This window comes from Talpa occidentalis, unplaced genomic scaffold (assembly GCF_014898055.3).
Source record: "Talpa occidentalis isolate TD23 unplaced genomic scaffold, MPIMG_talOcc4v2.1 talOcc4.3, whole genome shotgun sequence".
NCBI lineage: Eukaryota > Metazoa > Chordata > Mammalia > Eulipotyphla > Talpidae > Talpa > Talpa occidentalis.
Genome location: NW_023603184.1, coordinates 32109708 through 32122695, shown reverse-complemented (window position 1 = coordinate 32122695; position 12988 = coordinate 32109708). Strand labels below are relative to the sequence as shown.

The window sequence follows — 12988 nt, the reverse complement described above, 5'->3', positions numbered from 1 at the left end:
ATGGCTTTGTAGTATAGTTTGAAGTCTGGGAGTGTGATGCCTCCATTCCCTTCTTTTTTTTTTCAGGAGAGCTTTGGCTATTCGGGGTTTTTTGTGATTCCATATGAATTTCATCAATAATTGTTCTATTTCTTTGAAGAATGACATTGAAATTTTGATTGGAATAGCATTGAATCTGTATATTGCTTTTGGTAGGATGGCCATTTTAATAATGTTTATTCTTCCAATCCATGAGCAGGGGATGTCTTTCCATTTCTTTGTGTCTTCTTCTATTTCTTTTAACAGTGTTTTATAGTTTTCTTTGTATAGGTCCTTTACCTCTTTTGTTAGATTTATTCCCAAGTATTTGATTTTTTTGTTTCAATAATAAAAGGGATGGTTTTTTTGATTTCTTCTTCTTCAGATTTATTGTTTGTGTATAGGAAGGCTACTGACTTTTGCGTGTTGATTTTGTATCCTGCCACTTTACTGAACTGATTGATTAGTTGAATTAGTTTTTCTGTGGAGTTTTTGGGGTTCTCTACGTATATTATCATGTCATCTGCAAATAGTGATAGTTTGACTTCTTCTTTTCCTATTTGGATTCCTTGGATGTCTTTCTCTTGTCTTATTGCTCTGGCTAGGACTTCCAGTATTATATTGAAAAGCAGTGGTGAGAGTGGACATCCTTGTCTCGTCTCTATATTGTAAATTATAAATTTTAGGGCCTCCCTGGCGGCACAAGGGGTTAACACGCAACCTATGAAGCTATCCACAGCCTCTGCAGCATGAATTCGATTCCCTAGCCGGCCAGGGAGCTACCCACATGGCGCAGCAGACCTCTCCTGACTCGCCCGCTTCTTCTCTCAGCAGTGTACTTCGGTCAGTCTGCCTGTTCTGTTCCCCACTCTGTCTCTGGTGAATCCTCTCACCCCCCACACCTCTGGCCTATGCCCCAGCTCTTGTATGCATAAAATAAAATAAATCTTTAAAAAAAAATTTTAAATGCATACATCAGGAAATTGACTAAATCATCACTTGACTAAATCATCACTTCCATGTTCTGCTTTGAGATATCACAGGGCAAGAGGTACTCAGACTCCCTCTCAGGTAAGAGTGAGAACCAGGAAGTCAGAGTGGGGCCTGGAGTTCCAGGAGGCTGGGAGTGGGCAATTAAAAACCTGTCCCAGTGAGGCAGGGAGTGAAGACCAGGTGAAAGCCAAGTCATCAAGCCTTTTCGAGAAAGCATTACCCTTCTGGAAATAATGCCACTTACCTAGGTTGCTTGTTTTTGTAATCAACAAACCCACTTTTCAGTCTGAAATTAAAAGGATAGGGGAAGAGTTGGGGAATGAAGCTAAACCAGGTGTGATGGGATGTCCAGGTGGGGACTCCAGTTGACTGCAGGCACCAAGTGTAGAAAGTCCTTCTGGAAAGCCTGTAAATACTGGGCAGCTCAGGAAGCTGCCCCCTTGAGGTTTAATGAAGCCATCAACCAACCGTCTTCCAGGCCACCCTAGTAAAAACTCTGTCCTGTCATGTTTTCCTCCCCAGACAAAAGTTGACCTTCATGGTAGTATAATTTGTCTTGTAGAGTGCCAACCTATTTCTTCATTTATTGTCATCTTTCTCACTGAGGCACTGCTGGGAACAGCAATCCCAGAAACTTTATTCCTAACCAGAAAGCAATAATTCCACAAAGAATTCCTGCGAAACTAACTGCTTACATCTATTTAAAATGGAAATTCTGAAACCTCTTGTTGAACGTTAAGAAAAGGCTCCCTAGCCTGGCAAGTTTGACATAATCCCATACTTTACCTTTCATTTCCTGGTTGTTTTATCAAGGGTGAAAACTGGTTCAGGGACTGAAATGTTAGGTTCTGTGTAAAAGGAACAACGCAGTGTTGTGCAGAAAGCTGCAGGAAGGATTAAGGGCCACGCTTTGTGCCCTGGTCTCAAAGCCATCCCAGAAAAGATGTGGGAAAATCTCTTTAAAAACCAGTTGCAAGTTGCCTTTTAAGGCTTTCTACTTCTGGGAGGGGTGTGGTTCAGAGCAGGGACAGCTGGAGAATGGAAGGGGAGAGGTGTTATCCCATTTGTCACCTGTGTGTCATTGGTGGTGCTCTTTCCATTCTTTTTTTTTAAAAAAAGATTTATTTATGGGGCCTCCCCGGTGGCGCAGCGGTTGAGCGCTGGGTTACGAAGCTGTCCGCAGCCTCTGCAGCGCAGGTTCGATGCCCGGCTGCTTCCCGGCCACCTGAGGAGGGTCCCACATGGCGCGCAGACCTCTCCTGCCGCCCGCTGCTCCCCTCAGCAGTGTACTTCGGTCCTTCTGCCTGCTCTGCTCCCCGCTCTGGCTCTGATGAATTCTCTCACCCTCCCGCGCTTCTGACTGTACCCAGTGCTTGTATAAATAAATAAAAAATAAATCTTTAAAAAAAAAAAAAAAAAGATTTATTTACGCATATGAGAACTGGGGTACAGGCCAGAGGTGTGAGGAGTGACCGAATTCACCAGACACAGAGTGGGGAGTAGAACAGGCAGAGCTACTGAAATACACTGCTGAGAGGAGCAGCAGGTGAGTCAGGAGAGGTCTACTGCACCATGTGGGTAGCTCCCTGGCCGGGGCTTGAACCCATGCTGCAGTGGCTGTGGGTAGCTTCATAGGTTGCATCTTAACCCCTTGAGCCACCAGGGAGGACTTTCCATTCTTTCTTGATCTCTTTGCAGTAGATTTGGATCTTCCTAAATTTTGGAGTTTGGAAAAAGAAGGTTATTTAAGAAAGTGCTTCATGATGTATTTAGTGATTTAATAAGGAGCTTGCTCCCGTTTTCTGTCTTCAGAAAAGAATGTGAGTTAGTCTTTTTGCCAGTGCAAGCCACGAGCTTCTTGGTGGAATGGCATGGTGTTTTAAGTAAATATCAGCAGAGAAAGAAACCACAGGTGTATGGGTTTTTTGCCTGTTGTTTTTAAATGACTGGAAAGACATTTACTTTCTGATTCTCTGAAATGAGAAGTATCTTGGGTTCATGTTTTATTGTTTATGGAATGCTTCATGAACATTACCTGGTTGGGGGTTCACAAAATTATTGTATTTTTTTTTTTTTTTTAAAGATTTATTTATATTTATTTTATTTATTTATTTATTTATACAAGCACTGGGTACAGTCAGAAGCGCAGGAGGGTGAGAGAATTCACCAGAGCCAGAGCGGGGAGCAGAGCAGGCAGAAGGAGAGAAGTACACTGCTGAGGGGAGCAGCGGGCGGCAGGAGAGGTCTGCGCGCCATGTGGGACCCTCCTCCAGTGGCCGGGGAGCAGCCAGGGATCGAACCGGTGCTGCAGAGGCTGCAGGCAGCTTCGCAACCCAGCGCTCAACGGCTGCACCAACAGGGGAGGCCCAAAATTATTGTATTTTTTAAGTGCAGAAATGGAGCACTGAGGGATAAAGAGACTTCCTAAAGCCACATGCTATATTATTAGTTCAGCTTTCTCAGAGAAGAGACTGGATATCTTGTTGGCTCAGCTCAGGGCTTCTTATAGTTTTCCCTCAGCCCTAATGAAGAAGGTCAAGGCCAACTCACCTGGGAGACTAGATATCAGAAAATACCCTAAAAGGTTTTCTCCTAAAATTCATGTAGACTTTACCCCTATTTTATTTATTTATTTATTTTTTAAAGATTTATCCATTCATGCATACAAGAACCAGAGTACAGGGCAGATGTGTGGGAGGGTGAGAGGACTCACCAGAGACAGAGCGGGGAACAGAACAGACAGACTGACTGAAATCCACTGCTGAGGGGAGCAGCGGGCGAGACAGGAGAGGTCTGCCGCACCATGTGGGTATCTCGCTGGCCAGCTGGGATTGAATTCATGCTGCAGAGGCTGTGGACAGGTTCACAGCCCTGTGCTCAACCACCTGCGCCACCAGGGGATGACCCCCCTCTAATTTATTATAAAATCCATGTCTTCCATTCAGCGCACAGCCTTGGCTAGATGCATCATGTTTATTGTATGGCTTTCTGTTTTCCTAAGCAGACACATGTACCCCTTGTGGGCACCAATTCCCCTGTTCAGTCATAGGTGGCAGAGAAATGTGGGGAGACTGCCTTTGGCCTTCCAGCCTTTCTGGGCCCTTCTATTCCAGGGGAGGAGGTACAGGTTTTAAGAAAACCAGCAGGTGGTCTTTTTTGTCTTTTTTACCCCCTGGACTAAATTGTTCCCTACCACACTCTCCCAGCCTCCCTAAGCCCCACATCCAGCCCACAGGTGACCTAAATGGTCACCTGGACACTGGCATGGTAGCAGGGATAGTTTTTTTTTTTCTTTTTTTGAAGCTCAAAGCATAGCCAGGCAACTTCACCATGTAGAATAAAGGATAGGGGTTGTGCATGTGGTGGTGGGCATAGAAAGAGGCAGTGGGTATGAGCTTGGCCTCAGGAATCTGACTCCCTAGATTCCAATCCCAGTTCCACCATCTGCAGCTCCCCAACCTTCACAGGTTACCTACTCCCTTCAAACTGCTTCCTTCACTGGTAAAATAGGGATAAATACGAGGATTGCGTGAGCTAATTGATGGAAAGGATTTAGCAAGTAGCTGGCATATACTCAATGCCAATAAATGTGAGCTCCTTTTCGGTACATTCACACAGTTATGAGGTGGGTTGGACATGTGGATTCTGAGTCTTAATCCCAATCAGCTGCTGTTGCTGCAGAAGTCTGGCGCCCTTGATCTAGGGCTGGCTGAGTCAGGCCTCAACTCAGAAGTTGGTGTGGACCAGTGAAAACTACATAACCATTATGCTTATTAAAAGGATGTTTTTGGGAAATACATACTGAAATATTTGCTCTTAAGTGGTTAAAGAAAAACTTGGTGTGTGCAGGAGAGTGACTGATAGAGCAAATGGAGCAAAATACTAATAATAAATGAGTCTGGGTATGAGCTAGATGGAGGTTTTTTAACTTCTCTTGCAACTATTCTGTAGTTTAAAATGATTTCCAAATAATGTCAATTAAAAAAATGACAGTATATAACCTACTCCTGCTTCACTCTTCTCCCTCTCCCCATCCCTGACTGCTTCCCTCTCCTTCCATCAGGAATGTGCAGGGCCAGGGACCTGAGCAAAACCTGAAGGCTGCAGGAAAGCACTAGAACAAGGTTTTTGAGCTACCTCTTCTTTGGATGCTATCCCAAGGCCATGGGCACCTTTTCCAGGATGCAGGGACCGAGTGCCAAGAGCCCCGAGTAATGAGATGTGAAAACAGCTCCTGCTTTGCCCCTCTCTGCTGGGCATCTAGAAGGCTGCACAGATGTCCACTCCTTAATCTGCGCGGCCACCTGTTTATCAGCTCTGCCCAGTGAAGGACAGACTTACTGTCCGGTGCTGCGCGGCCACAGATGTCAACAGTAATAATCTTCAAGGTGCCTTAAAGTTGAGAAACAGATTTCTTTTAGAAGCAGGTGTTTTTATTTTCCTCATTTAACAATCAAGCAGGTGAGGTCAGGAGTTGGATGGGGGCTGAAAGAGCTTCCCAAGGCCAGAGCATCAAGAGAGTAGATGGGACTCGAACCCAAACTTCTTGGGTCCAAGTTTGCATGCTGTTTCATTTGTGATTCGAGGTGTCTTCTGGCTCCTATCATCACCCCCTCTGTTCTAAATCCTATAGTTATCCCCCAAATGGGTCATTTGAACTTTCTCGGATGATGCTGAGGCAGAAGCTCCCTGATGCTCCTCTCCGAAAGTCCCACACAGGGGAGATGAATGATGGTTTGGGTGGAAGGACCCCAGGCACAGCTGGTCCCTGGATCTCTGTGGGAAGCAAACCGCCCCCCAGTCTTCCCAGATATCAGCTGACCACAGCTTATGGGCTGATGAGCCTCTTAAGCCTGCTTAGGGTCAGGCTGTCTCTCAGGTCCTGCCAGAAGAGCATTACCAACGTCACAGCCAGTGTTCTCAGACGTTCTCAGGGGCTTCTCTTGCCAACGTGGAGCCCTCACCCTTTCAAGATCTGGCAGCTTGGAGTCGGCATGCAATCTCTTCCTGGCTGCAGGTTGCCTCCTGTGCTTCCCTGGGGCTTTGCAATGCAGGAGGTGTGGGGATGTGCTTGGGGCTGAAAGGGGCAGAGCTTCCAGGCCAGTCCTCTCCCCAGCTTCCTGGCTGCACAGTCTCCTGTGTTCTCTCCCCCCAGATGACATGGGAGATGAGAAGTGGGGGATGAGACTGTCTCCTTCCCCCAGGAGAAGCGAGAGCAAGGTATCAGGTTGCTGCAGTGACCTCTGCACTAATCATATCCTCTCCACTTGCAAACGAGTTTTCTGTATGTGTCCACAGATGGACCTGGTGGGCCGCCTGGAGGAGCAGTTTAATCAGAGGCTGTCTGGCTTTTGGTCCAGGATTCATCTGTTCAGTCACCAAAGTCTGGTGAAGCTCCTGCTGTGGGCCAGTCTCCACACTGGATGCTGGGCAGAGAAATGGAGGCCGTTGTCTCTGCCCTCTACAGTGCCAGTCCAAGAAAGCAGAAGGACAATGGACAGCTTCAGTATGGGTGACTGGGGCTGCAGGCCTCTGAGGAGGGGGCCCTAGGGAGCGCCAGAGGGTGGGTGCGTGTGAGGAGAGACAGGCAGCTGTGGAGCAGCGCAGTGGGTGGCTGAGGCAGGAAGCCAGTGGAGAAATGCGAAGGAGCTGGGAGTAGGTGAAGGTTTAGTATGTGTGCGTCTGCCTGCAATCTGAGGAGGCTGGAGCTGAGCTGAGGCTAGGCTTCAGGACAGTGATGTTATTGGGGATGTCGCCCACCTTCTGTGTCTGAGGGATGGTGCCATATGGGGTCACAAAACATGACTTTTGGAATCTGAGTGTCCTGATTGAAATTCTCACTCTGCTGCTAGGTTGGGCAGGTGATGTAAATCTCCCTGTGCCTTTAAATATTTCTTCTTCTGTACAATCTAACTTTATGGCCAATTTAGAACAGTGCCTGGAAATTTGTATATGCTATAGAAGAATTTTTTTTTTTTTTTTGGCTATAGAAGAATTAACTGTGATCACTGCCAGTTCTGCAGAGGAATCCCCTTCAAAACCTCTGGTGAGGGCCTCCCCAGTGGCGCAGCGGCTGAGCGCTGGGTTGCGAAGCTGCCCGCAGCCTCTGCAGCGCCAGTTCGATCCCCGGCTGCTCCCCGGCCACTGGAGGAGGGTCCCACATGGCGTGCAGACCTCTCCTGCCGCCCGCTGCTCCCCTCAGCAGTGTACTTCGGTCCTTCTGCCTGCTCTGCTCCCTGCTCTGGCTCTGGTGAATTCTCTCACCCTCCTGTGCTTCTGACTGTACCCAGTGCTTGAATAAATAAATCTTAAAAAAAAAAAAAAAGTATGTTTTAAAAAAACAAACAAAAAACAAACAAAAAAAACCTCTGGTGAAATGTGGCACAATCAGCAGAGGAGCTATGCTTTGTTCTCTTTGGGGAAAATATCTGAGATCAAGTTAGCAGGGGAATGAGCTGGACTGACTTACTGGTTTGTCTCTGAAAGGAAGCTAACCACGAAATGGTTGGGACTAGGTATCAAAAATGATTGCATATGTGTGCATCTGTATCCAGCCAGAGAGAAAATGAATAGGTTTTGTGTACTTGTGAGCTACACATTTTCCAAAATGGGCAGTTTTGATTTACTCCCTGCCCACCCCCATCCCCAGTGAGAGGGTTCCCAGGTGTTAGTGATTGCACTGCCTGGCATCTGACCCCTTGTTTTTGGAGGCAGCAGCTCTGGTATCTATACTTGATGAGGTAGAGATGAATAGAAGTGCTGTCTAATGTGCTATAGCGGAACCTCTAGGTGTTCAGCATTATTGTACATTCCAGGGTGATTCTACAGACACTGAAAGTGAAAACATGCAGAACCACCGCTTCTCCTCTTGTACAGTAAGGACAGTACTTTCCTCCCCAGTGTTACAGTTGCCCCTTGAACACCACAGGTTGGAACTACAAAGGTCCCTTTACATGTGGATTTGGGTCTTTTTTTTACCCACAAGTTCCACATTCACAAATTTAACTCACCTTGGATGTTAGTTGGTTGAATCCAAGGACATGGAATAAGGAGGGATGTCTATAAGCTATACTGGGATTTTTTTTAAAGATTTATTTATGCATACAAGAGCTGGGGTACAGGCCAGAGGTGTGTGGGGGGGGTGAGAGAATTCACCAGAAACAGTTGGGAACAGAACAGGCAGACTGAAATACACTGCTGAGGGGAGCAGCGGGCGAGACAGGAGAGGTCTGCTGCGCCATGTGGGTAGCTCCCTGGCTGGCCGGGGATCGAACTCATGTTGCAGAGGCTCCATATAGCTTCACAGTGCTGTGCTTAACCCCTTGCGTCACCAGGGAGGCCCTATATGGAGATTTTTGACTGAGTGGAGACCAGTGTCCTTAGATCACCATTGTTTGAGTATTAAACGTGATGGTCTGTCTGAAGCTTCTAGCTGTGTGGCTGTAAGGGCAGGAGGACACAGAACAGGATCTCTATGATCCGAGCAGACAGGGTAAGGAGAAGTCCTGGAGCCCTCAGTGGCTTTTGCAGGCTTTTATTGGGATTTACCAGGTACACAGCAGGCAGGCGTGCATGGGGGCCGGGAGGCTGGCAAACCTCCCAGCCCCCAGCAAGTCTTCACTCTATCTGGATTCTCCGATGTTTTCGAGTGGCCTTATTCTCTGCTGCTTTCGTGGTTCTGCTGGCGTCCCCGTGACGCTGCCCTTATAAGCCCAGTCTCTCAGCCCAGGTGTACTCACTTACGAATACCCACACCCCACTCCAGGTGCCCGCCATCAGGCATGCATTCAGGACTGCAAGTATCCATCATCAATCCTAATGGTGGGAGGGCAGAAAAGACTGATACTTTATCACCTTACCCTACAGTGGCACATAGTGGGTGTGGCACATAGTGGTGCTTGGCTGCTGTGAGCCCTTTTGTTTCCAAGAAGACATCTGTCAGAATTGATTGGATGGAGCTGTGTCACAGGCCCATGTCAGTAGGGCACAGGTATCGGGATTGTCTCCTCCTTTACCCAGGTTTACTGGTGGGCCTCTGGTTTTCTCCATGGAGGTTGGGAGTGTGCTGCCCTCCTTCCTGCCCAGATGATGCTGTCAGTCCCACAGGCTGTCAGTGGTCTGGTCTTGTGGGTGACCACAGAATGGGGCTGTCCTGCTTTGAGGGGGGCTGCTGAGGCCGAATTCCATTCAGTGGTTCCATCTCAGAACCCATGACCACTTAGAAATCCTTCTGAGGGCAGAGGAGGGCCAGGGAGAGAGTCTCTTTGTTCTGAGTGGTTGACATTGATAGCCAGGGCAGGCCGACTGGCCATAGTTAAGTTGACATGTAAGAATGCTTCCTCTGTGTGGGAGAATAAATGTGTCCCAGTGAATGTGGTGGTGGTGAGTAAGTCACAGAGGTGTCTGGCCTTTCGGTCTTCCCCAAGCTGGTCCTGAGGGAGAGGGGGTGGGGACAGGATTGTGACTCAATGTCTAGAACCACCCGCCAGCTCCTTGGGGACGTGTGGGCATAGTGCTGGTGCTCAACCAAATAGGTGTGGTTGGTCAAGATGGCGAGACCATCTTGACAGGGTCAACCAAAGGGAGAGAGCGTTGACTGGAGTTGGGGGTCAACTGGGGTTGGTAACTGAGGAAGTAGAGAGGGACACAGAGCCAGTGGTCTGGGTTCCAGGGAGGGGAAATTTTTCCCTTCCCTGATGATAAAATTAATTGGAAATTTTTTTTTCTCAGTACATTTTGACCTGAGGATTAAAAAAAAATAGATGAATGCTGTGCAGCTAAATATCTATAATCACTGTACCCATTAATGCATTTCTAAATGGAATTGGTGGTACCTGAAATTACATCAATTTACTGAGGCTTTGAATAATGACACATTTTTAGCCCTGGTGTGTGGGTGGGCGCTGGAGAGAGTCGGGTGGCTGCTGCTTGGCATCTCCCCGCCAGCTCCTCACCTGAAAGTACGTGGATGTGTTTATGTGTTTGGCACCAAATGGTTTCAAAAGCTCAGAGGGTATATAAATTCTTTGGGGGAGAGGAAAGTAATTGCTTCCTACTCTTTGAATAGATAGATATTTAAATTAGAATCCCAAAACACACTCTTCTTATTTCAAACGCCCCCGTGTGCCTGAGGAGCCCAGTGATTTAAGAAGTAATAATTGTGTTGTGGGATGGTCCTGCAGGGCCTTTCAGTGGAGTGGTTTTAAAGAGTGTTTTTTCTTTAAGGTCTAGGTTTGATTTTGTTTGGTTTTGGGGTGTGATGGCTTGAGCACGGGGCAGAGGGACTGTCACACTGAGAAGTCAATTGATTCTGTCAAGTTCTTATTTGTTTTATAAAGGTTTGTTTGGTGCTCACCATGTGCACCATTGTAAGGGATTAACAGACACAGCCTCATTAATCCTTGAACCTGCCCTGTGAGGTACTTGTGTGATTCTCGTTTTGCAAATGAGGAAGATGAGGAACTGGGAGGTTACAGCACTGGTGTTAGGTGGCAGCTCCAGGATCAACCCCAATGGTCCTTAGTTGGGATACTCACATTCCACTGTCTCCTGCTTGGCCTCCTCTTTGGCTGACTGTGCTTCACAGATGCCTCTGATTTCTCTTTGTTTCAGGGAAGTGCTCAAGCTTCACACAAGTCATTGAGGGGCTGTGGCCACAGAAGGGTGGGCAGGGGGAGGTGAGGGCATGGCCTGGGTGAGCTGTCTAGGACTCACTGGGAGCAAACTTCTGCTGAGTCAGCTCCTGGATAGCACCCTCGCTGGTCTGGTAAGAAATGCTCCTCTCTTAACACACACACACATCCCACCACTACCACCATTGTAAAGAAGCCCTCTGGGCTTTACAGTGAGTCCCCTGAGAAGGGTGGTAAAGGCTGCTCCTGGAGATGGCTCTGAGCACTGTGTAGAGGGCCATAGCTCAGACACTGGCTATTTCTCTCCCCTGCCTGGCTGGCCAGGATTTCCTTCCCCCGAGGAACATGAGGTCTGGGAGAGGAAACAAATCCTTCTAACCAAGTCTCTAGTCTGGACTTAACTCCTTGTAGGGACAGACACCTCCTTCCCCTAGTCCCACCGAAAGTGGAAAGAAGTTATTTAAAATAAGCTCCTCTTCGTAGTGAAAAGATTTGGCCTGTTGAGAGGTGGAGTGAAAGCCTTGCTCTAGTGCTTTCCTTCAGCCTTTGGTTTTGCTCGGGTCCCTGTCCCTGCACATTCCTGCTGGGGCAGTGGTGAAGCAGGAGTAGGTGGCTGATGGTTCCATCCCCAGTGACACAGTGACATCCTGGGAGTTTTGAGGGGGAGGGGATCTGGAGCCGGGGGCAGTGGTGACCAGGAAGGGAGCAGAAATGTCCTTTCCTTTTCTCTGAAGTAGGGCCTTGGGGCAGGGGAATCACACGGGGTCCTGACAGATCCACAACCAGCTCATGCTTGTGTGAAAAAAACCTGGTAGTTCCAGTCTCTACAAGCAGAGAACCACTCAGATTCAGCTTTTTAAATTATGTTAATCATTCTGTGGCACAGGAGATTTTGTCTTTGTAAGGACCTTAAATTTTGACTTCCATCTTACATGGTTGACAATGTTTGCCTGGCACTCCCGTTCCCGCCCCATCTGAAACCTGTCTGGAACTGGAGGCCTTGGGCGTCTCACCTCCCCCCATCCACCCCCTCCTGCCCCAGGCTGTTGGGGTGCCTTGTGGTTCTTTCCCTTTGTATTGGATGTTTTCAGGTGGGACAGGTGAAGCGACCACCTTCCTGAGGCTACTCTCTCCATGTTGAGGTTTCTGGCTAGACTCAAGCTTACACAGTTCAGCTGCTCACACGCCAGGATTACAATATACAAGAGGGTACCTGTCTGTATTGTCGCGCTCTCATACTCACTTATAGACATTGTCAAATAGGGGGTGTTGAATTCCCTGATAGATTTCACCATAGAGTTAAAAATATCCAACTCTACTTGCTGTTTTTAACCATACACAGCTGCATCCTACAAGACCTTGGCTATTATAGCTTATGGGTTTAGGCAGTTTGAATATTTATATAGTTGCAGCAGAGGTCTGATCTGAACCCTGGCTTGCTTCCCCTGGACAAGAGGAAAAATATCAATAGCTCAGGTGATAATGGAAAGATGGAGAAGGGAGGCTGGATTCAGTTTAGCATTTCCTTATCTCCCCCCTACCCCCATTTATCCGGCACCATCATTGCTATACTCTGGGGAATATCAGGGAGCCAGGGAGCTACTTAAGCAGATGTCCATATGGCTTCAGGTGATAAGATGGTCAGGTGGTGTGTGATTAGGTGTCAGGACAAGTAGTGCAAGTGCAGCATGGGGGGGAAGGCCCAGGAGGAAACAATTCAGGGCTTGATGCGACAGGGTAGACTTGGGGGTCTTATGTGCTGGGATTGCGTGGGATTGAGAGGACAGGTGGGTGCCTCAGGTCATGGGACCAGTATTCATCATTAGGGGGTCCTTTCATGTAGCAGACTTTCACTGGACACTCAGTGTGTCCAGCCCTGGCCTGGGCACTGTGAGGACAAAAACAAGTAAAGCAGAGTAGAGATAACAGCATTGAGAAGGCAGTATGGCCCAGTGGTTAGGAAAATGGTCTGGTACAGGATTGCCTGGGTTTGAATCTCAGCCCTGCTACTTACTAACTTGTGGACCCTGAACAAGTCATATAATCTGTAGCCTTAGTTTCCTCATCTGTAATGTGGGGATAGTAATAACTGTGGTGGGATTAAATGAGTTAATATAAAGTACACTGAATAGTCTTGAATATAGAAAGTACTTTTGTGTGCTAGCTGTTATCACTAGAAAGAAACCCCATGAGGGCAGGCATTTTGTCTGTTGTATTCACTGCTATCTTTATGTCTCCCAGAAGATACCGGGTAACTATCAGGCATTTAATTAATGTATCAATTAATTGAATTGATTATTCAATTAATGCTATTGGTGTCCTTCAGAAGCCTGTTCCTGGTAGAG

The 12988-nt window shown here is 47.5% G+C and overlaps 1 protein-coding gene across 2 annotated transcripts in view; it reads left to right on the top strand.

Annotated features, from left to right (window-relative positions):
* The window catches only part of PLEKHA7 (pleckstrin homology domain containing A7), a 220398-nt gene that overhangs the window by 8069 nt on the left and 199341 nt on the right, over window positions 1-12988 (top strand). The window contains exon 1 of one of the 2 annotated variants that reach the window (XM_054699391.1): window positions 8880-9001. The exons of the other annotated variant lie outside the window; for it this stretch is intronic. Within the exon in view, the coding sequence (XP_054555366.1) occupies window positions 8964-9001 (38 nt within the window). The 5' untranslated portion in view covers window positions 8880-8963. Of the gene's footprint in view, window positions 1-8879; window positions 9002-12988 lie in introns of those variants that run through there. 2 annotated transcript variants of the gene reach the window in all.